The following is a 27,742-nucleotide window of genomic DNA, read 5'->3' as shown; positions in this document are numbered from 1 at the left end:
TGCATTTTAGAACTAGGACATAGCGGGACAGTAAGGGGGAATTTGCTGAAGTAACAGCCTTCCTTTGGGAATGGGTTGTGTTTCTGTTACTGCTGAAAGAGGGAAAGCTATTGTTCTTGGCTCTTTTTACCCCATCTCTTTCTTTGTCCTTTGGTTCTGAGAGGTTGTTTTCTGTATTTTTCCCTTTAATAATCTTTGCCTGTTGCGAAAGCTAAACAAACTCCCTGTGGACCACCTTCAAAGTAAGATATATGAAGTAAGAGGAGATGCACCTTTTACAGAACATAATGACTTTGAGCAATACAAAGTCACTCGTGATTTTGCAGTACTGCAGAAGCACAAGGGGGCAACTCTAAATTTGACAGCAAAGTCTAATGGAAAGTCTGCATACATTACTCATCCTTTGCATTTTCTTCCTAAAAAAAAAAATACCTGTATTATTCCTTGAAACAACTGATGACATCACATTCCAGCATGCAAGCCACTACTTAACTAATGAAGAGGCCTCTCACATACAGAGGCAGAATGGACTAGTAGATATAACACTAAACTAGGACTCAGGAGACCTGGGATCTATTCCTGTCTTGACTGTTCGGTGTTCTTGGGTAAGTCAGTTCACTGTTTGGGACCTCAGTTTCCATATCTCTAAAATGGGGGTAATGAGAGGGACCTCCTTTGTAAAGTGCTTTGAGATGTACTGATGAAAAGTAATATTATAACAATAAAACACAAAGAAATCAGAACTACATCCTCACTATACCTTATACCACACAAAGGCATGGAGTCTTATTCACCCTGGTCCTGCATATTGTATTGTCATTTACACCAATGAAAAGTAAGTGCAAAACTCTATCAGATTAGCATAATAGCATAGTGTAAATGATTGCACAAGGTGCAAGGCAACAGTTATCCAATCTCATTGTACCCAACTTTCTCCTACGGAGTATGTCCAATCTAGAATATCAGAGGTTTTCTCAAAGTGCATATGATAAATGATTAATGAGAAAGAAAAAAAATAAACCTCTCTCCACTGACTGACAGAGAGAAGAGTGAACAAAAAACAGCTGCAAATCATCAACCAGCAAATCAGAAGGATTTGGAAAATGTGTGTAGAAAGAGGCAATGCAATTTTAAATTATAGTTTAGGAACAAAACTTTCATTATAATTCATAGGAATTTACAAGTTCTGTTCTCGCTGGAAATAATGAAAAAAGATCCTAAATGTTACCATGACAGTTCATTTCTAGCAGAAAATTTTCACTATTCATTTGGGCTTTGTTTCAGCATGCTGTAGAGTGAGTTACATGCATACTCCCCATTAACATTTAGAGAAATATGGGTGAAAAATCTCTGCACCACTTTGAAAACACATCCCCTTGTCTCCAAATCATAAAGAAAAACACAGTCACAGTCATGTTTTGTACCAGATCAAAGATTTTCAGTGATCAGCTACTCAAAAGTCTAAACATGACAGCAAACCAATTCGGAAATATCCCCCCAAAATGATATTTCATCCTTTATGGCAGCCAAGCTTATTCTCACCCTCAGAAACATGATTAAACTAATGGTAAACACAGGAACACTTGGATGGGTAGAAAGGTCAAATCTAATGCTGAACATCTGAAAAACATGTTCAATTCTGATTAGTGTGCAGTGAAGCCTACAGCCTAAACAAAAAACCTACGTATTCTCCTTGGAGGTTTATGAAGTGTCTCCAGTGAATTTTTTTTTTAAATGGAAATGACAAAAGCATTGGAAATATTCTTTATTAAACATGCTGATGTATTTTAGGGTGTGTGTGATCAGATTAATTAGATTATTGGTGTGATGTTCCATTTGACAAAGTGAGATGAACCATATGTTTGCACTATTTGCTTGTTTCCATAACTCTACACACCCTGTTATTTTTCTTTCCTGCCCAGGACTTTCTAAAGCTTAAAAAGAAATGCTAGCATCAGTATAGGTTGAAAGAAAGGCCTGGTGCACACTAACCCCCCACTTCGGACTAAGGTACGCAAATTCAGCTACGTTAATAACGTAGCTGAATTCTAAGTACCTTAGTCCGAACTTACCGTGGGTCCAGACGCGGTAGGCAGGCTCCCCCGTCGATGCCGCGTACTCCTCTTGCCGAGCTGGAGTACCGGCGTCGACGGCGAGCACTTCCGGGGTCTAGACAAGACGCGATAAATCAATCCCAGAAGATCGATTGCCTACCGCCGAACCAGGAAGTAAGTGTAGACGTACCCAGAGAAAGAGAAAGAAATTGCATCTGAGAACAAAGGAACAAATAGTTGCCAAAGAACAGTAAGCAGACCTATGTATTCATGTGTTCCATCCTCAGAGCTGTGTCATTCTGCACCAGGCCAAATATAGCTTATGTACTATGGCTCAGATCAAGCAAAGCAAAGCTGAATTAATGACACATGTGCTTAACATTAAGCATGTGCTTAAGTGCTCTGCTGGATTGAGGCCTATACTGGCCCAAGAGCTGCTTGTTCCTGATCTTAGCTGTTCTATTTCATGGCATACAAACAGAGAAGCAGATAAAGGCAAATACTCTTGCTGACAGGCTGCAATGTAACCCTACCCTTTTGCTGAGCATTCAGACGGACAACACACAAGAACCCAAAAAACAGAGGGAGAGAGAAAACATGCTGTTCCCCAGTGACGCACAACTCACCCCAGCTTGCTGTAAGCTGGCTCTCTCAAGACTTACTCTGTTCTGCATACTTTGCCTCAAAACCCCTTAGCTGTCCCTCCCTGCTCCTGCAATTTCAGTTCCAACACAGTCCTCCAGGATGAGACCGAAGACTGGTCCAAAAAGGATGGGCAAAGGAATAACCCAAGAGGAGGGCTGAAGGCTCTTCTGTTTGGGGGCATTTTGTGAATTTTCAGATGTACCTTCTTGTTGAAGGAAACAAACCTGTGCAGCGAAACTCATTGGTTTTAAAGTCCAATGCCTTTGCCACTCAGTTCACACAGCTCTCAAATAATTACGATTGTTTGTGTGATATTGCCCAAAGTGTGCTAAGAACTCGACAAACACAGTCCCTATCCAGAAAAGTTTACAATCTACATAATCTAATCACAATTGCTCTTTGCTCATTATTTATGAAAACTTCCAAGAATGTTCACTGACTGAACAAAGTTTGTGATTAGAAAGCCAGATTTTCAGTTCCACTCCAGCCCTTTTGCTGTTGTTCAGGCAGCATAACAGGGACAGCAGAGAATTCCCCTGTTGGAAGGGATTGTCAAAGATGGCAGCATCAGCCACCTTTACCCTGCATGGTTTAGGGGACATAGCACGCCAGGGTGGGGAGGGGAATATACTGGACCGCCACTCTGCTGAACCTCAGCTGGTATATGGTCCATAAGGGAACAGCTCCTACGCTGCCCTAGCTCTTTGAGGGGAGCATCCGGCCCTGAGTCATATATTTTAATGAGTTAATTTGAATTGACAAAAAGCATGGGGACTGCATATGTATTTTATCTGGCAGATCTCAGAAATCCAACTACCATTTCTACCTCATAGATGCTCCGGCACTATAAGGGTGATAAGCCAAGTATATACAACTATATATGTATTATTGCATGAGAAACTACTAATTTGTTTCTGAAGAAGTGTAAACTGCATTACAGTGGTTAATTTCCACAATGATTTCATAATTCATGAAACTGCACTCAATAGAAAGGATTCATCTGGTTTTATTATTATTTTCTTTCAAGACAAGGAGTAGTCAAAACACAGACAGACAATGACATCAAACGTTGGCACTCTAATTTCAAGAGTGCACTCAACATGAGAAACTTCTGTTTTCACTTTAAAAGTATTCAGACTTCATAGCATTTGACTCAGACCACATATTGCCAGCACATTTTTCAGTTAACATAGCCTCATTGAATTTCAATAGCTTGATACACACAGTCCCTTGGTTGCAATCAGCAAATTGCCATACATTATGTACAGTAGCATGACAAACAAATTCATATGCGTAAGTCACACCATCAGAAATATTCATCAACCGCTCAGAAACAAAATGAACCAGTTTTCTGGAAAACATTTAACAATGATTGGATAAATGACCTAAATACATCATTCTAAGATTCCGAACACATTAAATGAAGTGCGTGTAGATGTATAGAGACATAATTTTAAAGGGACCTTCAATTTTGCAAGTACAATTAACTGGAAGTGGAATTAACAGCAAAGGCAAATGCTAACATTCAGATATTTAATTATCTTATTTCAAATTACACCCTCAAAACTGCAGGCTGCTTCTCAATACAATAGCGCAAAAGATCTCAAGCCTGCAGAAGCTGAAAACATTACTAGCACCTATCGTGAGTGCAGTCTCTTCACTGTTTTATAAGCTGTCACAAAGGCTAATAAGGCATTGCTACATTGGGTGCAATAAACTGAGTAGCCCTCACTCTGTTGCGGGACTTCTGCCTGCATTCGCTTTTCACTCCTGCAGCTGGTTCCTTTGTTGTTATTTTGTTTTTATCAGGGGATGTTTTTTAGCTTAAGTTTAAAGTTTAAGGACTGTTAAGTGTATGTAGCCCCCTCCCCTCATGCTCCCCCTGTAAACTCCCTCGCAACACTCCCATTAGCCGCTCCTGTTCGCTAGCTCCTCTGGTCACTTAGGACTGAAAGCAACCAGAGGAGCTAGAGAAATCAGCTAGAGATTTACCAAGTGGTCAAAATAAGAGCATAAGAACAGCCATGCTGGGTCATACCAAAGGTCATACCAAAGGTCCATCTAGCCCAGTATCCTGTCTTCTGGCAGTGGCCAATGCCAGGTGCTTCAGAGGGAATGAATAGAACATCCCCTGTTGCCCATTCCCTGCTGGGCAAAAGTGCTAGGAAACCAATCCCTTATGTGCAAAAATGCTTATAACAGACCAGCAAATGTAGAAATGCAAATTGTGTGCGTTCTCCCTGGAAGAGAGAGAAAAAATGGTGGTGCACAATTAGCACATGTTGAAAGGGCACAACCAAACCACGAGAGCCAAGGTTATAAAAGTTGTTAAATACACTGCTGAAAAGTGCAATGAAAAAGCGGTGGAAAGGCCTACCTAACCAGCTATGCTATGTGATAAAGAACAATACAGTGAGCAGAACTGTTAAAAATCAAGGAATTGATAACTGTTTTTAAACATGGCAAGTAAGACAGCTAAGTTCCAAATTACCGGATAATGGCAGACACATCACCAATGGATCTATTAGGTGTCTGGGAAGGAAAGAAAGAGGAAGTATTGTTTGAGATAATGTAGCTCCTTGATAAATGGAAATTCCCACAGGTTGTTAAATATTGGGGAGATGACTAATTAAAATGTCGATTTCTGAAAGCTAATTGTTATAGTATGCACTATACCTACACACAGTGGAATGTTACTGGAACTTCAACTTCATGGCTAAAAGAAGAAGACTCAAGTACTGCACTACAACAGAGCCTGTAACAGAGAGGGTTCAGATACACATCATCCTGGACACACTGGGCCTCAAACAAGCACTAGGGAGGGCATTCTCCATTTGGGTCCTTGAACTTTGGAACTCACTTGCTTCATAGATCCGTACTAGCCCAAATTTGTTAAGGCTTCAGTGCGTGCCACATGAGGCTCACCATTTTCCCCCCCCTTGCTGTCCATGATTAGGTGAGTGTTGTGTGAGGCTGGAGAGTGGTGGCTGGGGACTCTGGGGACTTGATTAATTTCAATTATATTTATAAAAAGCAACACAGGGTCCTGTGGCACCTTTAAGACTAACAGAAGTATTGGGAGCATAAGCTTTCGTGGGTAAGAACCTCACTTCTTCAGATACAATTATATTTATGTTAGCACTGAGTTATGTCTTTTGAACTAGGGGAATTCATAGATCTGTTTATTTATTAATGTATTTTTCAAAAATCATCTAGGGTGCCCAAAGCATTGGATAGGTGCCCTCTCATTGTACTTTGTAAATAAAATAAATAAAAACCAACAAATCAATCAATAAAACATGTTGGTTACTTAGCAACTTATAGAATCTAGATGTTTTATTTATTCTTATGATTGTCTCTTTTTTGTTTTGTTTTTCCTCCTTTGATTAATTTAGAAACACAAACTTGCTAAAAGAATCCTCAGTGTGTTTCAAGATTCTTGTGATCAACAATGTCTTCAGGCTTTTGCTGAGATGAGAACTACTCTGCTTGCAAGTGTTTTCTATATTTTTCTTCACTTCGGTGCGGGGAGGGGTCCTTATTTTTGCTCAAGGAAGAGGGAAATTATTTTTTTGAAAAAGAAGAAAATCAATGGAGTTAAAGACTGATCCCAAGATTAAATCACAACGCTAGAGAGAACACCAGGACATCTGTAAAGTGGGAAATAGTTTTCTGCTCAAATGCACAGTAAGGTGGTTTTAGATACCTGTTTGTTGCACTTTGCTTTGAAAAGAATAACCCATCATTAGAAGAGACCCCTGCACAGCAAAAATTCAACAGTTTACTGTCTCAGCATGCATAATGACACTGAGTCTCCTAGCCAGAGGCTAAGGTATAATCTCCAAACTCTGTAAAACAGATATAGTAAGTATTACTAAGTCAAATAAAATACATCTCTACCCCAATATAACGCTGTCCTGGGGAGCCAAAAAATCTTACCGCATTATAGGTGAAAGAGCGTTATATCGAACTTGCTTTGATCCGCCGGAGCGCGCAGCCCCGCCCTGCCGGAGCGCTGCTTTACCGCGTTATATCAGAATTCATGTTATATCGGGTCACGTTATATCAGGGTAGAGGTGTATAGCCGTGTATATATACTAGAGAAAAGGCAGTCTGTCTGTCTCTAGTATTGGACTCTGGATTTGGAGTCTCTGAACTGGCAGGCTTTGAGTTTTGAATCAGTTTTGCGAGGATGGGACACATTTTCTGTCTTACACCATCCTCATCAACCTATTCCCAGTTCCCTTGAAAGACATGCAAAAGCATCTGCACTGGGTAGAGCTACAGAATCAGCCCTTCCATTGTTACATTTCCTTCCCTAATTAACAAATTGAGGCAGGAGGACAGAAGAGGCTCAAAATCAACCCTCACCTGCTGACATTAATGCAAATCTTCCTGTCTTGGGGCATGGCAGAGGCAGTAAGCAGATGAAGAATATGGAAGATGAATGTAATAAACCCTTTGTAAGTGGAACTTGATGAATTATTAGTTGTGAATAAACTAGCTGATAGACATAGCACTTTTTTTCCTGTTTTGCTAATCACACGTGAACAGATTTTAATTTCTGCCAATTTGTCATTCTAAATATTCACTTTCACTTGTCTTCACTTTCAAGGCCCTTCACAACCTATCACCACCTTACCTATCATCTTTCATTCACTATTGAGAGGTCGACTCCAGCCTCCAGTCCTCCCATGATGCCAGCTTCCATTGCCCACTTGCTAAGTTTCCAAAGAAGCATGCTGGTGCTGTCTCCCATGCATGTCCCTCATGTCTGGAAGAAGCTCCCTGAAAACATCAGCAAAGCTCACTCATTATCCTCCTTCAAAACCTTCCTTAAAACTCTTTTCTGCAAAGCCTACAAAAAACTTGATAACAGTTCAGCTGCTGACACTACCATGCATCATGATGACCATGTTTCCTTGTACTTGCCCGTCAGTCTATCTGTTGTCTCTCATTTTATACTAATATTGGAAGCAATTTGGGGCAGGGACTGGGTTTTTTTTGTTCGGAGCTTGTACAGCACTGAGCATGATGGGGTACCTAGCATGATTGGGACTGGGAATGCCTAGGCCCTATGATAATACAAATAATAAATCAGTAACAACTCACTGAATGTTCAGAGTGAAGTTATTTCTCCTTATGGACCCAAGCCTCATTTGATGCACAGGATGGAGGCAGAAGGAAGAAGATGCTGCTCTCTTATGTTAAGGGAATTGGAATGAGATCCAGGAGACCTGGGTTCCTGGCCCTGCCACAACTTCTTTTGTGATATAGGGAAAGAAAGCATGCAAGCAAGGGTTTGAGCTAAGGCTGCATCGGCCAATTTAATTCTGGCATTTCCTAATTACTCAATACTTGACTTTATAAGTGGATTGTTCTGTTAACGTAGTTTTTTATATGATATATATGGTTAGGTTGGACCTTTTCCTTAATAAGATGACTTATCACACCCCAGTTTTTGGACTATCTACCATCATGCCGCTTTGTGTAGATGAGTGCATGTGAGTCAGGAAAGAGAGCAATTCAGTATATTCTCAGGTTAGGAAGAGGAAGCAAACAAAAGAATCGGGGCTGCATTCAACAAATGAAACATGGCTCTATGTACCTAGAACACATGTACATCTGCCCCAGATATAAGGCTTGTCATTGTTGATACCCTACCCAAGAAGCACAGATTTGGAAAACACTTTTCACAAGCAGACCACTGAGGCAAATAGAGAAAAAAATCAGCAGCCCCTTTCATGCACAGTAATTTGCTAGCTTTTAAGGAATCAGCAAGTGATCTCCTTGACAAGAATATATAGTCTTAAGCCTAAGTGACTTTCTGTATACAAGCATTTGAGAACAGGAGTTGAAAACCTCCCTGAGGCATATAGATAGTCATTAGTTTTCCTTAGATAAAAATTCCACCCTATGTCTCAAAACACTGAAGAAAACAAACACTATTTACCACTTTTAACTTATCAATGTTTACCTATAGATTCTGTACCCCATTTTTATTTCCTCATTTCATACAGCACTGTTGCTTAGGGTATGTCTACACTGGCAGAGTTACATTGCTGGCAGTTACAGCGCCACTCAGAGAGTGCTGAAGGGAAACTACTGTTGTGTATTCACCCTGTCAGCTGCCTGCGCAATAGTGTGTTCACACTTGCAACAGTATTCGGAGCGTTGCACTCTGGGGAGCTAACCCACAGAGCATATCTTCCTTTTCTGCCACTAAGAGTTGTGGGCAGACGGAGGGGGTCGTGGGGCATCCTGGGTCCTGTACCAAAGCCCTGTGATGCATTGCTTTGCATACCAGCAATCCCTGTGCTTCTGTCCGCATTTGACGTCATCTTTTAACAGTTTGTGTGCTGCGCACTCTACCTCTTTGGGCTGCAGGAATGGATCCAGAACTGTTGACCAGTATGCTGTTCGTTCTGACCAACACATCACAAGTGAGAGTGGAGTTATTTCTTAAATTAGAAAGGCAAGAGGAATGCAACATTGATCTCACCACACATACTTGCTACATGAGATTGCTTGTGGCATTCACAGAGGTGCTGGCCACAGTGAAATGCTGCTTTTGGGCGCAGGAAACAAGCACTGAGTGGTGGGGTCACATCATGATGCACATCTGGGATGACAAGCAGTGGCTGCAGAACTTTCAAATGAGGAGAGCCGCATTCATGGGACTGTGTGATGCGCTTACCCCAGCCCTGTGGCGCAAGGACACAAGAATGAGAGCTGCCCTGCCATTGGAGAAGCGCATAGAGATTGCACTGTGGAAGCTGGCTACTCCAGACTGCTACCAATCGGTCGCTAACCAGTTCGGAGTGGGAAAGTCGACTGTTGAATTAATGTTGACGGAAGTGTGCAGGGCCATCCTGTTCTGAAAGACAGACTCTGGGCAACGTGCGTGACATTGTGGATGGCTTTGCACAAATGGGCTTCCCTAACTGTGGAGGGCCAATAGATGGCACGCATATTCCAATTCTGGAACCAGACAGAAGTACATTAATTGCAAGGGGTTTTTCTCAATGGTTCTCCAGGCGCTCGTGGATCACCGTGGGTGTTTCACAGACATTAACGCAGGCTGGTCCGGAAAGGTGCATGGACTGTTCAGGAAGCTACAAGCAGGGACTTTTCCCCTATGGTGATCTTCCGGTCCGAGAAGAGTCAAAATGCCCAGTGTGATCCTGGGAGACCCCACCTACTGCTTAATGCCCTGGCTTATGAAGCCATACACGGGGCAACTTGACGGCACCAAGGAGCAGTTCAACAACAGGCTGAACAAGTGCAGAATGATTGTGGAGTGTGCTTTTGGCCATTTAAAGGCCTGCTGGTGCTGCCTCTATGGGAAGCTGGACATGGCTGATGACAACATTCCTATGGTTATAGCCGTGTGCTATATGCTCCACAATATTTGTGAAGGGAAGGGTGAAAGCTTCACTCAGGACTGGACCACAGAGGATCAGTGCCTAGAGGCTGAGTTTGAACAGACAGAGACCAGGGCTATTAGAGGGGCGCAGTGCGGGGCCATAAGGATCAGGGAAGCCGTGAGGCAGCAATTTGAAGCTGAAAGCCACTAATATTTGTTGCTATACTCGGGAGTGCAGTGCTTGTAATGCTAGGAGGTGATTGTGATTGGCGCAGACAATGAAATATGAAGGTTTAACATAATTGTCTGTTGCTTTGCAGAGCTCTGTTTGCTTTCAATTAATAGAGTAAAGATTGCTTTCAAACCAACACAATTGTTTTATTAAAAAACAAGTGGTGGAGAGAGTGAAACAAACAAACAAACCATTAGCAGTGAGGGGGATGGGGAAGGGAATGTCCCAGGAGAAGGTAGGGTCTCAGGACAGCTAAAGATTTGTGTATGTCCCGGGATTATATCCAACCTTCTCCTTTGGAGTACAATGCAGCGGGTACTGTACTTCAGCAGGACCAAACTGCAGAGGGATGGGTGTTGAGTGCAGTGGGTACTGGAAGTCCGCAGTGCTGGACTGTGAGGGGGGGGAGTGGAATGCCGTGGGTATAGACTGGGAGCCAGGAGGTTGATAAGAATGTGTTGGCAGTGTCTGGGGGGCACATGGGAAAGAGTTTTGTGACAGCGGCTGCAGGGGAGGGCGGGCGCAGAGCTGCTCAGTTTGCAGAGCTAGTATCGCCTGGAACGTGTCTGCTTGGCGCTCCATAACGTTTAAGAACCGCACCATGGCTTCATTCTGGTGTGCGCGTTCTCCTTTCAGTCCCTCTTCTCGCTGTCGTGCCTCTCCTTCAATTCCTGTTTCTCAACCACAGAGTGCATCATAACATCACGCAGAAAGTCCTCCTTAGTTGTTCTTTGCCGCTTTCTAATTGCGAGCAGCTGTTCAGCTGCTGATAACAAAGAGGGAGGCTGGGCTCCCAAGGTCATCTCTGTAAAGTTTAAATACAACATTTTACAGAAGCAGTATTGTTTGCAACACAGAACATTGTTTCAGTGATTTAAAACACAGCCAGTACGCACACACTTGTCACTAATCGGCTGACCCCAGGAAAGCACACATGAGCCACAAGAACCCCAAAATGGTGAGCAGCCGCAGTGGCAGGGTAAATCACTCTTCCCGGACCCTGCTGTACGCTGGGCATGTGGCTCTTGGAGAGAGTCAGCACTGTAGGTGGGGCCTGATAATCATTCCTGTCCCCACACTTTCCACAGAATGTGATCATTATGGAAGATATCTCACTGCTGAGGGGGAGTAGGGAATCAAGGGATAGTCTTCTCCAAAACTGCGGCTTCCGCCCTGACCCCTATGTGGCTCGCCTGTGTGCAGCAATGGTCCCCGTCCCCTCCACAGTGGTGCAGGAAAGTTACTGTTAATGGAGCAAGAAACAAAGCAGTTCTGCCAAAGAACCTGCGGCAGCAGATTCCCCAGTATCTCCATGAGAGGTTCCTGGAGATCTGAGGCAGATTCCCGTGAAGTGAGGGAGTCAATCAACAGTCAATCCACCACTCAGACTAGGCATATAGGGGGAGACAAGCCTGCTTTCTACAACCCTTCTACCCCCAACAACTTGCTTCAGCGATTCCCAAAATCAAATCCACTTACCAGGGGCCTCCTCTTCTGTTTGCACTTCACCAACATCTGACAGCTGTGACTGGCTAGCCTCCTCCAGGGCAGAAAAGAGCTCCTGGCTACATGCATCTCTGACTTCTGAGTCATCCTCTGCCTCTAGGTCCCCCTCTCCACATCCTCGTCCAAGATTTCCTCCTCCTGGCTCGGTCCACTCTCGACTGGCACGCGAGCCACCGAAGTATCCACAGTGGTCTTCACAGTGGAGATGGGGTCGCTGCCGAATATCGTGTCCGGGTCTTTGTAGAACCAACAGCTTGTGGGCGCAGTACCAGAGTATCAGTTTGCCTCCCATGCCTTGTGGTAGGTGTTCCTCAGCTCCTTCACTTTGACCCTGCACTGCAATGTGTCCCGATCATGGCCCCTTTCTGTCATGCATCGTGAAATCTGTCCGTAGGTATCATAATTCCTACAGCTGGAGCACAGCTGGGACTGGACAGCCTCCACTCCCCAAATGCTGATGAGGTCCAGCAGCTCAGCATTGCTCCAAGCGGAGGATCGCCTGGTGCATGGCAAACAGGAAGGGGACTTTCAAAATTCCAAAGGAATGTACAGGATGGGGATGACGGTTGTCACCTGAAGGCAGAGCAGTAGAGTTCAAACCTATGACCTGAGAGGCGAGAACAGGCATTGTGAGCCTCCCGGAGGCCAATCGCAGCACTGTAATTGACCAGGGTGTCTACACTGGCACTGCGGCACTGTACCCCCGGCGCAGAAAGCTGTACATCTCTCAGAGTGGTTTTGGGTTTTTTTTTTGTTTTTTTTTTTTTTGTTTTGTTTTGTTTTTTACAGTGCTGCAACTGTACAGTTTCTGTGCAATAAGTGGCTTGGCAGTGTGCACACCTCAGCAGTTACAGCGCAGAAAGCTGCTTTACTGTGCACAAACTTGCCACTGTAGGCAGGGCCTTAGTGACAGCTCAGGGAGCTCCAGTGGCTTTTCTGCATTCAGACTTTAAGAAGTTAACATTGGACTATAATTGCAAGCACTTTCCTTTCATTATCAGAAGGCATTTCCACTTACAAGAAAGTCTGCTACTGAAAAGGACAACTGTGGCCCCACAGGAGCCAACTGTTAACTGAGAGGGGAATTATTTTTTTTTTTTAAAAAAAAGCATGTTCCTATTTTGGAAGTGACTTTAAAAAAGTCTCTGTGGGTGTTTATTGCAGCTCCATGACACCTATATCAAAGGTGCTCCATTTTGCAAACAGATACATGCTTGAGGTTCTAATTACCAATCCTGCACATTCAATTTGGCACCTGATAATCAAGGTGGGTTCTTTTTTGTGCATCATCACCAGTAAGAAAGATTCTGAAGCTAAAATTCTGCTCTCAGCAGTTTTAAATTATACCCTCAGTAACACCTGTGCAGCTACGTATCTAGGTTTCCACAGGTGTAACCAATTACTTCTGTAATTAGAATTACTAAGCAACTCTGTTGAGGATTTATGCAACTAAATCAAATCCAGCTAATGCTTCTTAGCTGTGTTGGCTCTGAAGGGATAACAGGAGTGAAAACCATTTTTTAAATATGTAGTCACATAAGTAAGCAGATATGTCCCTAAGGGTGTACAGAAGGTACCATTTTTATGTACTCACTTTACAAACTAGGCTTGCACTTTGAAGCATTACGGATGTTTCACATGTGAACAAAATACCACTAGCTCTGCCTTTACAGACACACCAACTCTCAGGAACTGATTGTGAGATTTGCGATTTCTGAGTTAAGTTAAGCCTCACTCATGATCTCACCATAGAACTCTCAAATGTCAGGATTTTTATTATCAGCCGGGGCACAAATGTGTGTCCAGTCAACCAGGAATTACCTGGTAAATAGTAAACAAAGCAATGTGGTTTCTCCACCAGGCAGTTAATGGCAAAAGCACTTTGGAAGATTTTGGAATGAGAAGTCATTTACACATCAGATAAACAAAGCTATCAAGCTAATAAGGGGGCAGGAGAGGCAGCATGGCTACACCCCAGCAGGGAATCATAGAATATCAGGGTTGGAAGGGACCTCAGGAGGTCATCTAGTCCAACCCCCTGCTCAAAGCAGGACCAATTCCCAACTAAATCATCCCAGCCAGGGCTTTGTCAAGCCTGACCTTAAAAACCTCTAAGAAAGGAGATTCCACCACCTCCCTAGGTAACCCATTCCGGTGCTTAAGAGAAACTTAATCTGAGATATAAAGAAGGAGGGGGTGCAAAACTCAAACAAGTAATTGAATCAACTGGGGGGGGGGGAAATCCTGTCATTTGAGAGTTCTCAAAGTGGGCCTTAATTTTACTTAGAAATCCTCTCAGCTGCCCCAGGTGCGGCCAGGGCTCCAACTGTCAGTCCCGTCTGGCTGCTCCCCTGCCAGCCTGGGAAGTGGGAGGGGAACCCTGCTGCAACTCGCCTTCCAGGCCTGGGGAGGGTGAAGAACCCTAAGGAGCAGAGGTAAGGTTGGGGGCTGAGGTGAGGAGGGTGAGGGCTGATGGAGTGGGAGGCTGTATTGATGGTGACTTCCGAGCAGATGGGGTGAATGCTGGGAGGGTGAGCTGAGGGCAGTGGGGGTCGACGGGGTAGTGGAGCTGCACTGATAGGGTGGTGATGATGGAGGCTAGGGGACTGAACTGGAGGGGGACTAAATTGAGGGGGTTTGATGGGGAGAGAAATGATAGGGAACTGGGGGACAGGATTAATTGTTGGGCAGAGATTGGCAGATGTGGGGGTGAGAGCTCCTGCAGCAGGGGCCAAAATCATGTTATCCAGTATGTGGGAGAGCAGGCAACACTAATTGTCACATGCCTAGGCATGGGCAGGGGGGGTTCAAAAATCAAGAGACTGACTGACTAAATAAATAAGCATACACACACACACATTTTTTAAATGTTATGATTTTTGGGAATCCGACCTATGATTTTTCATCTCTTGAAGTCGGCAATAGTGCTTTATAACTTGCTCCAAACCCAAATACTTAAATTTGTAGCATATATTTAAGACTTCCTTGGCTCATTTTAATATTCACTGTTAAAATAAGAACTTTTGCTTGAGTTCTAGGTTATCATCTCTGTTGGTCAGAGTTACTCTTCCATCCCACAGATTGTCTGGTAGTACTCTAGGTAGGTTTAAAACTGCTTCATCTTTGCCTTCAATAAAAGCTGCACCTATTGAAGACAGTATGAGATTTTAAGAAAACTTTGACTTTACATTTCAGGGTTTCTTAGCAAGCAAGGTAGAAGACAAGACAAAATCCACTTAAGTTTCCAGATACTGCTAACACAAATAAGGCGAGACATCTTCTACTGGGGTCAAGATGACTCAGGAATGGGACACTGAATTCTTCTGGATGAGGTCTATAGTTAGCAATAGCACAGCTGTGGTAGATTCAACAAGTAGGTTTGAGCTGTCCTTTTTATTGTTCCCTGAGCAATGGGAACACTCAGATCAAAGGAGTCACAATTCAATGAATAGCAACTGCAGAAAAACAAAATCAGCAGCCTGTATAATATGAACTACACACAGCACCACAGATTCTTGTGCCTTTGAAAGCAAAAAGTGCTTTGAGAATATGTTCATTTGCCTTTGGGCAACATGTTTCTCTCAATAACGGAGGGTGAACTTCCAATTGTTCACAGTGGCTGTTTTGAAAGAGAAAGGGGGGGAGGGGAGGGAAATCTGTGATGTTTCCAGTTGTTGGTTGTCCAGAGGCCAGTCTCATGAGTAATGGGTGAAGCATCTGAGTCTGTTAATCAGAAATGAATACATTCAGTCTGCTGAACAAATGATATGCTATATTTTTGAAGGGGATTATGACAAGGCAGTTAGTGGGCTGGCTGTTTGTACTAGGAGGAAACTGCAAACTGAGAATCCAATCATCCTAAAATAAAGGTTTCTATCAGCCAGGGCTCAGACTGAAAAAGAGGCATGAACTTCCTCACTGTATCCTTCTGTCAGCTGGGTCCATTGCCTTCAAAAGGAGTTGAGGGCTCTCAGAACCTCTCAAAGCAAGTATCTTTCCAAGATCAGACTGCAAGCAAGACCATTAAAAACACCCATCTAGATTCTTCAAGCTTTCAGCAGTGACAAACAGTTCTCTTCCTGATGGATTTTTTATGTTCACCCTCTGGTAACACAGCTGCTTACTGGCAGTTACCCTTGACAGCCAATAGGGTTTCCTAAGGGGAATGCTGACAGCCTAATTGCCAGCACCTGCGGTGCCTTTGGTTGTCTGAGCCAGGATTTTAAGCCTTGTCTTGCCATATCCTTTGCAGGGTTCCTTCGTTCTGTCATAGGGGTCCAATTACTTTTGTTGAAATGACATGGCGTGCAACAAAATACTAAATTCTTCTGCAATGAGCATATCTAATAAGCAATCCAGGGGTTAAGGAGCAAGACATTTGAAAAATGTACAGCCTGAGTTTGTTTTAAGTATAGAGTTAAAAAATAAATATATAACAAGGCTTAAGTCTTTCCAAAACCATGGAGGACACATACTAAGAAAGGGAGGGGAGAATCATGTGCACAACTTCTGCTAATTTTCTTCTAAATATAAAGGGCCTGGTTTTCAGAAGTACTGAGCACCCACAACTCTAGCTGAAGTCTCAGGAGTTTCAGATGCTCTGCAGTTCTAAAAGTCAGGCTCTGAATGATTTCTTTGAATACTATTTGACTTTTTTTTGTTTGTTTTGTTCTCCAGTGATTTTCAAACTGATCCCGATTCCTGTAAATGTTTTTGCTATGTCCACCACTTTAAGGAAACAATTTTCCGCCTATGATTTGTTAGTGAACTACTCACTTGAACTATTTGCGATAGGCAATTGGTCAAAGTCACAAGCTATTTTTGTTACCTAATTTGATGACAGACTTAGCTAGAGAATAATGGATGCTGAATACTATATAGGTAGTAACAAAATGAATTCTGTACAAAATCTCACAGAAACAAATTTGAATGCAAAAGATGACATGTCAGAATAGGAACAGTTTTATAAAGAGGTCTCAATTGTTCAAATTCTTAAGAATAATTAATATGAGTTCATGAATAATAGTGAAAAACTCAGCATTTTTATTTGTAAAAATATTCTCTATTGTCGGCTCTACCTGTTGATACAGCAATAGTTACATTCTGAATATTGTGTAGTTAAAAAGGCAGAATAAAACTTAGATCCATTTAGTGCCTGATCCAATTTGCACGGGCAATGAATAGTCTCCAACTGACTTTGATAGACACGGTTCAGGCCTTCAACATCCAACAGAAAATTTTAGAATGCAAGGTGCCCAGGATTATAAAGCACTCATACAATTATGGACACTCAATTCACATCTAGCTAATTATCTACTAGTATACGGATACCTTACAGTTTATATGTGATGTTTTACTTACACTTAGAGAGAGTGCAACACTGATTTCTTTATTCAGAGAGAAACAAGGAGACATTGACAGAAAGACACAGGTAGCTGATACATAAGTACATCTATTGAAACTGCCAGGTACTTCAAGTTGCATTCATTGTAACCATGATCGCATTACAGAGTTACCAAAAACCAAATGTAGAGTTTTTTTCCTGCTGGTGTTAAAGCAGACTGGAACTTTGACAACCCAGAGATTATCCAGATTCCTTGGCCTTTTCCACTGATTTTGTTTAACAGTGTTATTGGTTTGTTGTTGTGGGGGCAAAAAACCTAACTAGTTGGAGCAAAAAAGAACTTGTTTCCAGACAGAGATGGATAAATGTATAAAGGGGATGGTATGATGAGGTTGCCTACAATGACATATGGCTAAAGTGAAGATTGTGACTTTTACTAAAAATCATCATGACAAACAGATTGCAGTCAGTAAACAAAAATTCATGGCAGCCATAATCTTTGTCTTTTACTAAAAATAATGGGGGCAGGGGAGAAAGGAAGCTGATGGGAGGATTACTGAAGCTCGAGCCCTGGGGGAAGGGGAGAGAAGAGAGACCAAGCCCCACTGCATCGTGGGGAGTAGGCCCAGCACCTGGCACGGTGGCAACTCCGGGGTCCCTGCCACCCGTGGCAGCTTGGAGATCTGGGGAGCCCCCATGTCCTGCAGTGCCTAGAGGCTCCAGGGTCCCACCACCACGTGCAGCAGCTCGGAGATCCAGGGACCCCCACAAGCTGACATTTTCAGCCTCGCCACCCAAAGGGATGAAGGGAAAAATGTCATGGAGGTCTCTGAAAATCATGGAATCTGACTTCCAGGACCTCTGTGGCATAATCTTATCTTTACATATGGCCCATCTACAACTGCTATTAGCAAATATTTCCAATGGCCAGAGATGGGACACAAGATAAGACACTGAGTTACTACAGAAAATTCTTTCCCAGATGTCTGGCTGGTGGGTCTTGCCCACATGCTCAGCATCTAACTGACTGTCCATATTTGGAGTCAGGAAGGAATTTTGCCCCAAGTTAGATTGGCAGAGAGTCTGAAGGTGTTTTGCCTTCCTCTGCGGCATGGGGCACTGATCACTTGCTGGTTTGAACTAGAGTAAATAGTGGATTCTCTGTAACTTGAAGTCCTTAAATCAGTATTTGAGGACTTCATTAATTCAGAGGTCATGGACCTGTTGCAGGAGTAGGTGGTTGAAGTTCTGTGACCTTCAATGTGCAGGAGGTCAGACTAGTTGACGATGGCTTCTTCTGCCCATAAAGTCTCTGAGTTTGTTTTTAGTTTGAACACTTCTTTGATATGTCTACTAATGCTGTGAACATGAGGAGCCAGAGACAGGAAATAAAACAGACATGCTTAAATGTGAGAGTCAAATCTGAAGGAAGGGATTTTCTATATGTAACACACTTCTATAACTCAGTAAACACTGGATACAAATTTTTACATTACTGAATGACTGAGAAACTCTTATTGTTCAGAACTGAGAGTTTTTAAAGTTTTAAAACATTAATTGCTGCTTTTACTGGGGTATATTTCACACAAACATATCTACAGAATTAGTTGCAAGGTTTCATTTGCTGAAGAATGATACAGTGGCAGTGGTATGCACAAAATAATAAAATACAGTATCTTTGAAAGGTCAAGTCCAACGTAGTATTTGACATTCTCAGGAGTCTATCAATATCCTCTCTGGAAGAAGGCACCCTCGTTACAAACTATTTTTATCCAACCCACTGAGTTTATTTTCTATATCCTTCCCACTGTCAACCTCCAGAAATTACATACTGACTATATCTGCTGGCATTTTTCTGGAAGATTGAAATGATCAATCACATGGATTTTGAAAACATAATACTAGCTTGCATTCAGATAGCTCATCTCATTGCAACGGAACCTAAAACTCTTTACAAATGTGATGTAATGGAATATATACTCCACCACCACTGAAATGCAGTCAATTCCAGACTAGAATGCACCAACTGTCTAAAATTCCACAACACTCTACCCAACAGTTTAGGATAGGAAGTAAAGAATACCTTATCCAGTTGAAACTGCAGGCAAAATTTAAGGCAGCAGAATGAAAGTCAGTTGAGCTGCGTACATTTAAACAAAACAAAAAAGTTTGAAACTTGAGCCACATTCACATAATTTCAGGAACCTTTGTTTGAATCTAACCAATTTTGAGCAAACCTGGGACGTGTGAAATACAGTGGTCAACAAAACAATGTGGAAATTAGGCAGTCAGATAAATTTTCTTTCTAAGTTCATCTTGTGCCCTGACCCCACATTAGTGGATCCCAATGAAAGATCTGAGCCTTCTGTTTCCTTTTCCCCCTTCACCTGTAACTTTTCTTAATTTAGGCCCCAATCTTTAAATACAGTTTTTCAGTCTAGAGCTTTGTGCCCATCTAGATGGTCTCCATGTGGGAATCTTGGTGTTATACCCTAAAAAACAATCTCAAAATGAGATATTTTAGGGTTTCACTAATCCCTCTTTGGGACTAATGCTCCAAATGAACCCTGCTCTTAATTTACATGAAAACCAACAGGATGGTTTAGATTTTTTAAATATTTTCTTACAGATTTTTTGAGACTACAAATAGAAAAAACATGCCTGCAGTAAGGCAGTGAAGGAAAAGATAGTCTGCAGATACCAAATAGTCACATAAAGAGAATATATAAAGATAAAGGCAAAGAACACGTAGTGTATGAAATGCTCAGTGGGAGCTAAGTATAAGCAGTGACTGCAAGTTTGGGCCCACTGTAATCATTTGGCCAAGTTATATGCATGCAACAGTTTGAACCTTTCTTCAGGAGTCAATTCTTCCAGATATTTCATCGCTTTTGGAGCAGAATTCCTAATTTGTCACCTTTCTAGGGTGACCAGACAGCAAGTGTGAAAAATCAGGACAGGAGGTGGGAGGGTAACAGGAGCCTATACAAGAAAAAGACCCACAAATCAGGACTGTCCCTATAAAATTGGGACATCTGGTCACCCTACATCTTTCAGACAGAAGTTGTGTTACACTGGAACTCCCACTTGTGGCCAGACCTAGCATTGCAGCTCTCTGCCTCCTTCTCTCCCCTGCCTCCTCTGGATCTTGAGCAGGGACTTCTCTAACTCCTCATTTCCATAACACCCTTGTAGGGCTCATTTATTAAAATGAACATCAAGTTTTGCAAGTCCTAAAATAAAGTACTGCGAGTCCAAACCCGACATCTAATGGACTAGAAATCAAACAGAGGATCTTCTGCCACCACCACCCTCTGTGTCAGTCTTGAATTTCCATGCCAGGTCTTTTACTAAACACACACGAAAATCTAAATTCAACCCCCCCCCCCCCCCCCACTGGGCCCCTTCTGAATGCTCTGTGCTCCTAACTCCCAGGCCTTGCAGTGTCCTTCCCTGCAGTTTTAAATGCCTTCCAGGAGGCCCTTTTTCCCAGAAGCTTCCCTCTCCAGGGAGATTCTGGCAGCCTCTTCTAGGGACTTTTCTTCTTCCCATTCCCCTCTCCTTGCTGACAGCCTGGCCCTTTGGAGGGAACACCTATCTACATCTCAGCTGTGTCTGGTTAATGAACAGGGCTGACTGGCTGGCCCCAGGTCCCTGACCCTTAAATGGGAAGACCACCCTGTTACAAGAGCCCAACATTCTAGGAGGAGTGTCCCCATTGCCGTGTATAGAGCTACTATCATCCACTTGGTGGTATGTTATTTCTCTATATATCTAATCTCATACATTACTGATTTCCCCTCTTCTTCCATATCTTATTCCACCTTTACATCTCAACTTGTGTCCACTATCAACCTTAGCTGCTTTCCTGCATTACTGATTTGCAAGTAATCCCATTCCACCTGTAACCCTTCTGCTCATCTGAGTTGGCAGCAACAAGGGCCGGGTTCAGTATCTAGGGGTTCCATTTCAATAACAATGCAAAACCGGCTCGAGTCCCCACCCAGTGACCAGGGACAATTACATACCACCCCTAGGGCACCTCTAAGAGGCAATACTTCCCCTCTCGCAAGCATGGAGTCTGAGTGTAGCAAAATCCTTTTAATAAAGGAGGGAAACAATGCGGCATTATGTTGGGGAAACACCACAAACAAGATTCATAACACAAACCGTGAGCAAAAGACCCACCCCCAAGTAAGTTTGGCAGTGTCCTTTTCCCCACAGGGTCTTAAGTCCAACACTCCAAAAGTCTCTGTCCCTGGTCAGTGCAGCCCCAGAGTTCAAAAGTTTATCTGCAGAGTTTTACCTCCCAGCCAGGGTGGAAATGTGGGGGAGGGGCGCAGGGGTGTTAAGGGGCACCTTACATGATCCGAGGCTGACTGCCTCTGTGGGGCTCTGCTGCAGCCTTCACCATGAGCCGCTCCACCAGCCACTCCACTCCAGCCATCCCGTGAACCGCTCCAGCTGTTCCGCGAACTGCTCTGCTCCACCAGCCACTCCACTCCAGCCATCCCACGAGCCGCTCCAGCCATCCCACAAACATGCTCTACTCTGCGATATATCTTCAGCCCTCCCTCCCCCCAAAGCACTCAGCAATTTCAGCTCTTAGTAATTTTACCTCTTTAGTGATTTCAGCTTGTAGTAGGAGTCTCTCAGTGCTGGTGCACCATTGGTCCAAAGTGAATTCAGCTCAGCAGCCTGTAACTAGACTCCTAATAGAATCAAAATTAGCTCTGATATAAGTGGGGAGACCATCAGGTACACATACCTGTCCCCAGCCTCTTAATTCACTGGGTTTTGGAACCCATGTCCCTTGTCTAGCAAGTGCCACTTAGTTGATGGCGAGTCCCTCTGTCATAAAACAGTTCCATTGTCCTTGATTCACATAATCAGGGTAACACTTAATTCTTCCTGCCCCAATAACAGAGAAACTGGGGATCCCACAGCTGCCAAAGTGACCATTTGGGCTGCTTTGGGCTCATGCTAAGCGGGGTGGGTATGCCTATGCAAACAAGATCAGCCCCTGAAGTTCTTTTCCACAACTCGCCACAATCCACCACCAGATATCAGGTTAGAGCTCATCCTGACTCTGCTTACATCTTCCCCCCAGCCGAGAATTTGTCATCCCGACAAATCACATTCCCTATTATACCAACTCACTGGTCCCCTCCAAAGGGCCTCAGATTAGCACACAGGCTTGTGGAAGCTAAAGTGGGCTAATGTATTGGCTCCTCACTAGTCACCCCAGGTGCATCATAAATTAACCGTTTTACTGGTCTTATTCTCAATAGACGAGACAGGGTAATCTCTGTTGCCATGGCAGGGGTGACATCCTCTTGAGCGACAGATGGAGAGGGACCCTTGGCTATTGGCATAGGCCCCTGCATTTCTAGTTCTAACAGTGGAGGGTCCAAGTTCCCCAGGACATCCACCACCAGATATCAGGGTACAGCTCATCCTGACTCTGCTTACACACCAAAACTCTGGGCTTCAGGTTACTTTCTCCAGCTATGTTCTCTTGTACTTTCCAGGCTAAATTTCAATTTATTTCCTGCTTTCCCAATTTAGAATAATGATTTAATGTACATGCTTTATTGCCTCCCCGCCTCCCACTACACACCCACACCCACCTCTTCCCAGATCATTAGAGATGTTAAAAGAGACTCGGTTTAACACCAGTCCCTGCAGAACTCAGGGGTCACTTCCCTTCCCCTCAGTACATTGACATTTAACTTCATTACCCTTTGTTTATGGTATTTCCACCAGTTCTCAGTCCATATGACAGGACTCAAATCCAAGTCAATTTAAATTAATTTTCTGAAGTAAGATTCCTGTGTACTTTGGCAACTACAATTTAAAGTTTTCCTACTGAGAACAATTATTTCTTATACTCTGTCTTCAAAAGAGCCTTATGTGTAACCTACAACCATTTCTCTCTGCACAATACAAGAGCATCCATGTACTTGATTCAGTAAGGTACTTAAGCATGTGTCTAACTTTAAGCATATGAGTAGTCACAAGCATTGAAACCAATGGGAATAATTACATGCTTGAAGTTTGGCATATATCTAAATTTCTTGAACTGGGACTCAAATCCACTGCAAAAGAGCTACAGAGGATGGAGCAAGATTTGTCTCTGTATGCTGAATAATGCAAACACAGAATCACAAATAAAAAAGTTATCTTCACCTTGCTGGTGTTTATGGTGTAAAATTATTTGTGCATATTCAGATGGAATGCCAGTTATTTTGGAAAATGTATGTGAATCCAAAAGTTTCCCAGACTTTAGAACAATGGGATTATTCATCTGAAAATCTGTACCAGAAGCATGTTATTCATTATAGCCTATTAGTCTTTCATGACCCTGTTACCTAGAAAGTTTCAGGGTACAGAAGCAACATCCTGTTTAGATTGGAAATTCATTGTGGTGAGGACTGTATTCCTATCTATACCACATTTAGCACATTGGGCATGACCTCAAATACAACCTCAGCGATAACAGTGTGATTTAAATAACCAATCACAAACACCATGAGAAAAGAAGCATGACAAGTTCATGCTCCCTATATGATGAAAAAGATTTGTCCAATCTACTTTCTAAATACCTACAAACAACAAAAATATATTTGCAGACAGCAGAATTGATTCACAAATAAGTCACAAATGGAATAATATTTGCAACAAGAAATGTGACCAGCTCAACCCTAGACATACAGCATGTGAATAATAACGCTGAGTACTGTGCAGTCCACAGACAGAATGCCAGTGGCAAATCGCAGAGACTTACAGAGTGTTCAGCTGCTTCAATTTCTTAAACGTGTCTTCTGGGATTTCTCGTATTCTGTTAAACCGCAAATCCCTGGAAAAGAAAGAATTGGAAATTTAAAATTAATCATTCTGACTTCCTTCCCGTCACTGCTAAGTGTTGGGGGGGGGGTTCATTTTAATATGTGAAGCTAATGCATCTCTACACCCTTCTCTTACGCATGTGACAGATCACAGAATTCCAGTAAATGGAGAACAAAGGGAGAAGCAATGGCAATTGACAGTAATTCCATGCCCACACACAAGTCATTTCAAATCACTGCCTCCGTACCAGCTTTCTACTCTTCATCGGGTGAATGCCCTGCCCCTCTACAGGAACTTAAATGGATGGGCAGAGCTACTGCCATGGTACCATTTGCAAACAAAGTCCCTTTAATATTACACTCTTCAGAAACAATTCAGCTGAATCTGGGAAATCCTTACCAGGAGAAAGTAAGAACAACACGACTCAGCCTCACCATATGCCTATTGGTTCAGGCCACCGCATTGGCCACCTGCTGTTTGACATAACAAATAAATTCATCATAGCTTCTGTGCCAGTTTCATAGAGATTACAAAAGAAAGCATGGAATACTTATACTGTATGCATACTGGTAACTGCGGTTCAAACTACTGGACACACACCTGCAAAATAAAGAACTAGCTCACTTAAAACAGGAAGTTGCATGTATCTGTTGACAAACTACTAAATTTCCTTTAGAGAGATCACCATTCGTTATGGTTTCCCATAAACTCAGTTCAGCAGAAGACTCATGATTGCATACCAGTTATTATTAGACTAAAATTACTAGAAAACCTGCTGAAACAGCCACTTCTGGTTAAAAGAAATGTCTGGTTTAGAATAAGCTCCAAGGTGTCTCATTTTAACTCTAATTTAGTTTGAAGGAGAACATTTTGGGTTAATTTGTAAAGGACATTACTGGTTTACAATAAAAATACAAGGTTCAAATACCAAAGTGATTAAAGGGAATTGCAAATGGATGGATGAATTTAATGTACCTAGGTTCTAAAATGTTTCCTTTATACTGATCCCCAAAAAGTCATACCTGTACTTTTTCCTTAACACTAATCACCTCACATATTTACTTCTTCCTACTCTGAAGAGATGAGCCTGATGGATGAGCAGCCTAGACCTAGAGGATTAGTGTAGAAGAGCGGACTCACCCCTGCAGCACCTCCTGCTGGTCCTTCAGGGAATTAGCTTGATTTCCAGCCTGGAGCACCCTCTGCAGGCCAGTAATCTGCCTTGTCACTGGTCCAATGTCCCTCCTAGGACCCTGCTGTCCCTTTAACTGGGTCTCCCCCTCCCAGGGGAACCCCCACCCTCTATGCCCAACTTGCCTCAGTATCAGGCTACTGCCAGTCTTCATCTAGCCCCACGCCCAGGGGCAGACTGCAATATCAGCCTACTCATCACTGGCAAGGGTGGGTTTGGAGCTGCTGCTTTGGCCTATCCCTGGGTTGCCCTCTGCAACCCCCAGTACCCCTGGGCCTTCTACTAGCCTGGGGCTTTCCAGGCCGGAGCTCCCCAGCTCCTCAGTCCTGCTCCACCCAGGTACTCTATATCTCAGCTCCCTGCAGCCAGGCCCTTCTCTCTCTCTCTGATTGCAGAGAGAGACTGTTAAGCTTTTGGCTGCCCTGGCCTTTATAGGGCCAGCTGAGTCTGTTTGGGGCGTGGCCCCAGTTGCAGCCACTTCCCCCAATCAGCTCAGCCTAAAAGCTGCTTTCTCCAGCCACAGCCCCCTCCCAAGGCTGTTTTTAACCCCTCTGGACCGGAGCGGGGTGACCACCCAGCTACAATTAGAAAAAAGGCTCTGACTGAGCATGAAAACAGAAATTGAATAGCTCCATAAGGGAATTCTCCCCTCGTAAGAGAGATTATGTCTGGGTCTCTCATTTTCTTAGTGTTCATTCTTTATTTTTTTTTTTTATAGGGGTGAGCTCTTTACTTGGCTGCTACGTGCGGGTTGTTAAATCTCAAGAGAGCCTACTCAGCCAACTCCTAAACATGGCCCAGTTCTCAATGACTGGGCAGATGCTGCAAATTTTTCTGGATAAAAGTGAAAAAGTCCTATATATTTTAATAGTAATTTTAGCCATCTTAATATTTTCATGAGTACTCCCATTTACTGTCCATGGACACACTACTTTTTAAGGTTGGGAGTATGCAAAAAAGTAACAAAATATGCAATTAATTATATGACATTTCATTTCAACTTGTGATAAGAAATCTAGGTGTATTTTGAGGCTAGGTGTAAGAGGAGGTGTCAGGACTGAGATCCCCACTTTGAACTTTAGGGTACAAATGTAGGGGCCTGCGTGAAAAACTTCTAAGCTTAACTACCAGCTTAGCTCTGGTTCGGCTGCCACCATCAATGGATTCCCTCCCTGGGAAGCCTTGAAAAACCCTCACCAAATCCCTGGTGAAAACAAATCCAAAACCCCTTGGATCTTAAAACAAGGAGAAATTAACCATTCCCCTCCTTCCTCCCACCAACTCCTGGTGAATCAGTTCCAACCCCCCCCTGGGATCTACAACAGGGAGAAATTAACCATCCCCCCTCCTTCCTCCCACCAACTCCTGGTGAATCAAGATCCAAAACCCCTTTGGATCTAAAACAAGGTAAAATCAATCAGGTTCTTAAAAAGAAGGTTTTTAATTAAAGAAAAAGGTAAAAATCATCTCTGTAAAATCAGTATGGAAATTAACCTTACAGGGTAATCAAACTTAAAGAGCTCAGAGGACTCCCCTCTAGTCTCAGGTTCAAAGTACAGCAAACAAAGATAAACACTCTAGTAAAAGGTACATTTACAAGTTGAGAAAAACAAAGGAAAACTAACACGCCTTGCCTGGCTATTTACTTACAAGTTTGAAATAGGAGAGGCTTGTTTAGAAAGATGTGGAGAACCTGGATTGATGTCTGGTCCCTCTCATTCCCGGAGAACGAACACCGTCCCAAAACAAAGAACACAAACAAACGCCTTCCCCCCCCCCAAGATTTGAAAGTATCTTGTCCCCTTATTGGTCCTTTAGGTCAGATGCCAGCCAGGTTACCTGAGCTTCTTAACCCTTTACAGGGAAAAGGATTTTGGAGTCTCTGGCCAGGAGGGATTTATAGGACAGCTATTACCCTTCCCTTTATAGTTATGACACGCCCCCCAAATCACAGATAGTGTTGGATGTTCGGTTCCACACTGGCTGTGATTTCTTCCTGGAGTTCTAGGAGAAAACAGAGTTAATAAGACACATGTACCTTTAGACATACTACTGATTATATAAAAACTAACAATATGTTTCATTCCAAGAACAATTGTTAATCAGTTAACTCTGGGCAACTTTCCCGGGAGAGTGCATCAGCCACTTTGTTAGAAGCTCCCGAAATGTGTTGTATTTCAAAATCAAAATCTTGGAGAGCTAAACTCCACCGAAGAAGTTTTTTGTTATTTCCCTTGGCGGTATGAAGCCACTGTAGCGCAGCATGGTCTGTTTGTAGTTGGAAACGCCGTCCCCAAACATATGGGCGTAGCTTTTCCAGCGCGTACACAATGGCATAGCATTCCTTTTCGCTGATTGACCAATGGCTTTCCCTCTCAGACAGTTTCTTACTGAGAAATACGACAGGATGGAATTCTTGATCCGGTCCTTCCTGCATTAAAACTGCTCCCACGCCTCACTCGGACGCATCTGTGGTTACTTGGAACGGTTTGTCAAAGTCTGGGGCCCTTAGCACAGGGTCAGACATGAGTGTTGCCTTAAGCTGGTTAAAGGC

At 43.1% G+C, this 27,742-nt stretch overlaps 1 protein-coding gene across 1 annotated transcript in view; it reads right to left on the bottom strand.

Moving 5' to 3' along the window:
• Positions 1 to 27,742, bottom strand: part of PXDNL (peroxidasin like) — a 307,717-nt gene that overhangs the window by 155,316 nt on the left and 124,659 nt on the right. Inside the window, exon 2 of the mRNA XM_054016741.1 lies at positions 23,935 to 24,006. Within this exon, the coding sequence (XP_053872716.1) occupies positions 23,935 to 24,006 (72 nt within the window). The remainder of the gene's footprint in view (positions 1 to 23,934; positions 24,007 to 27,742) is intronic.

The sequence above is a fragment of the Malaclemys terrapin genome, chromosome 2 (genome assembly GCF_027887155.1).
Source record: "Malaclemys terrapin pileata isolate rMalTer1 chromosome 2, rMalTer1.hap1, whole genome shotgun sequence".
Classification (NCBI taxonomy): Eukaryota; Metazoa; Chordata; order Testudines; family Emydidae; genus Malaclemys; species Malaclemys terrapin.
Note: the sequence above shows the minus strand (reverse complement) of the source record. Positions and strands in the feature narration are given on the sequence as shown.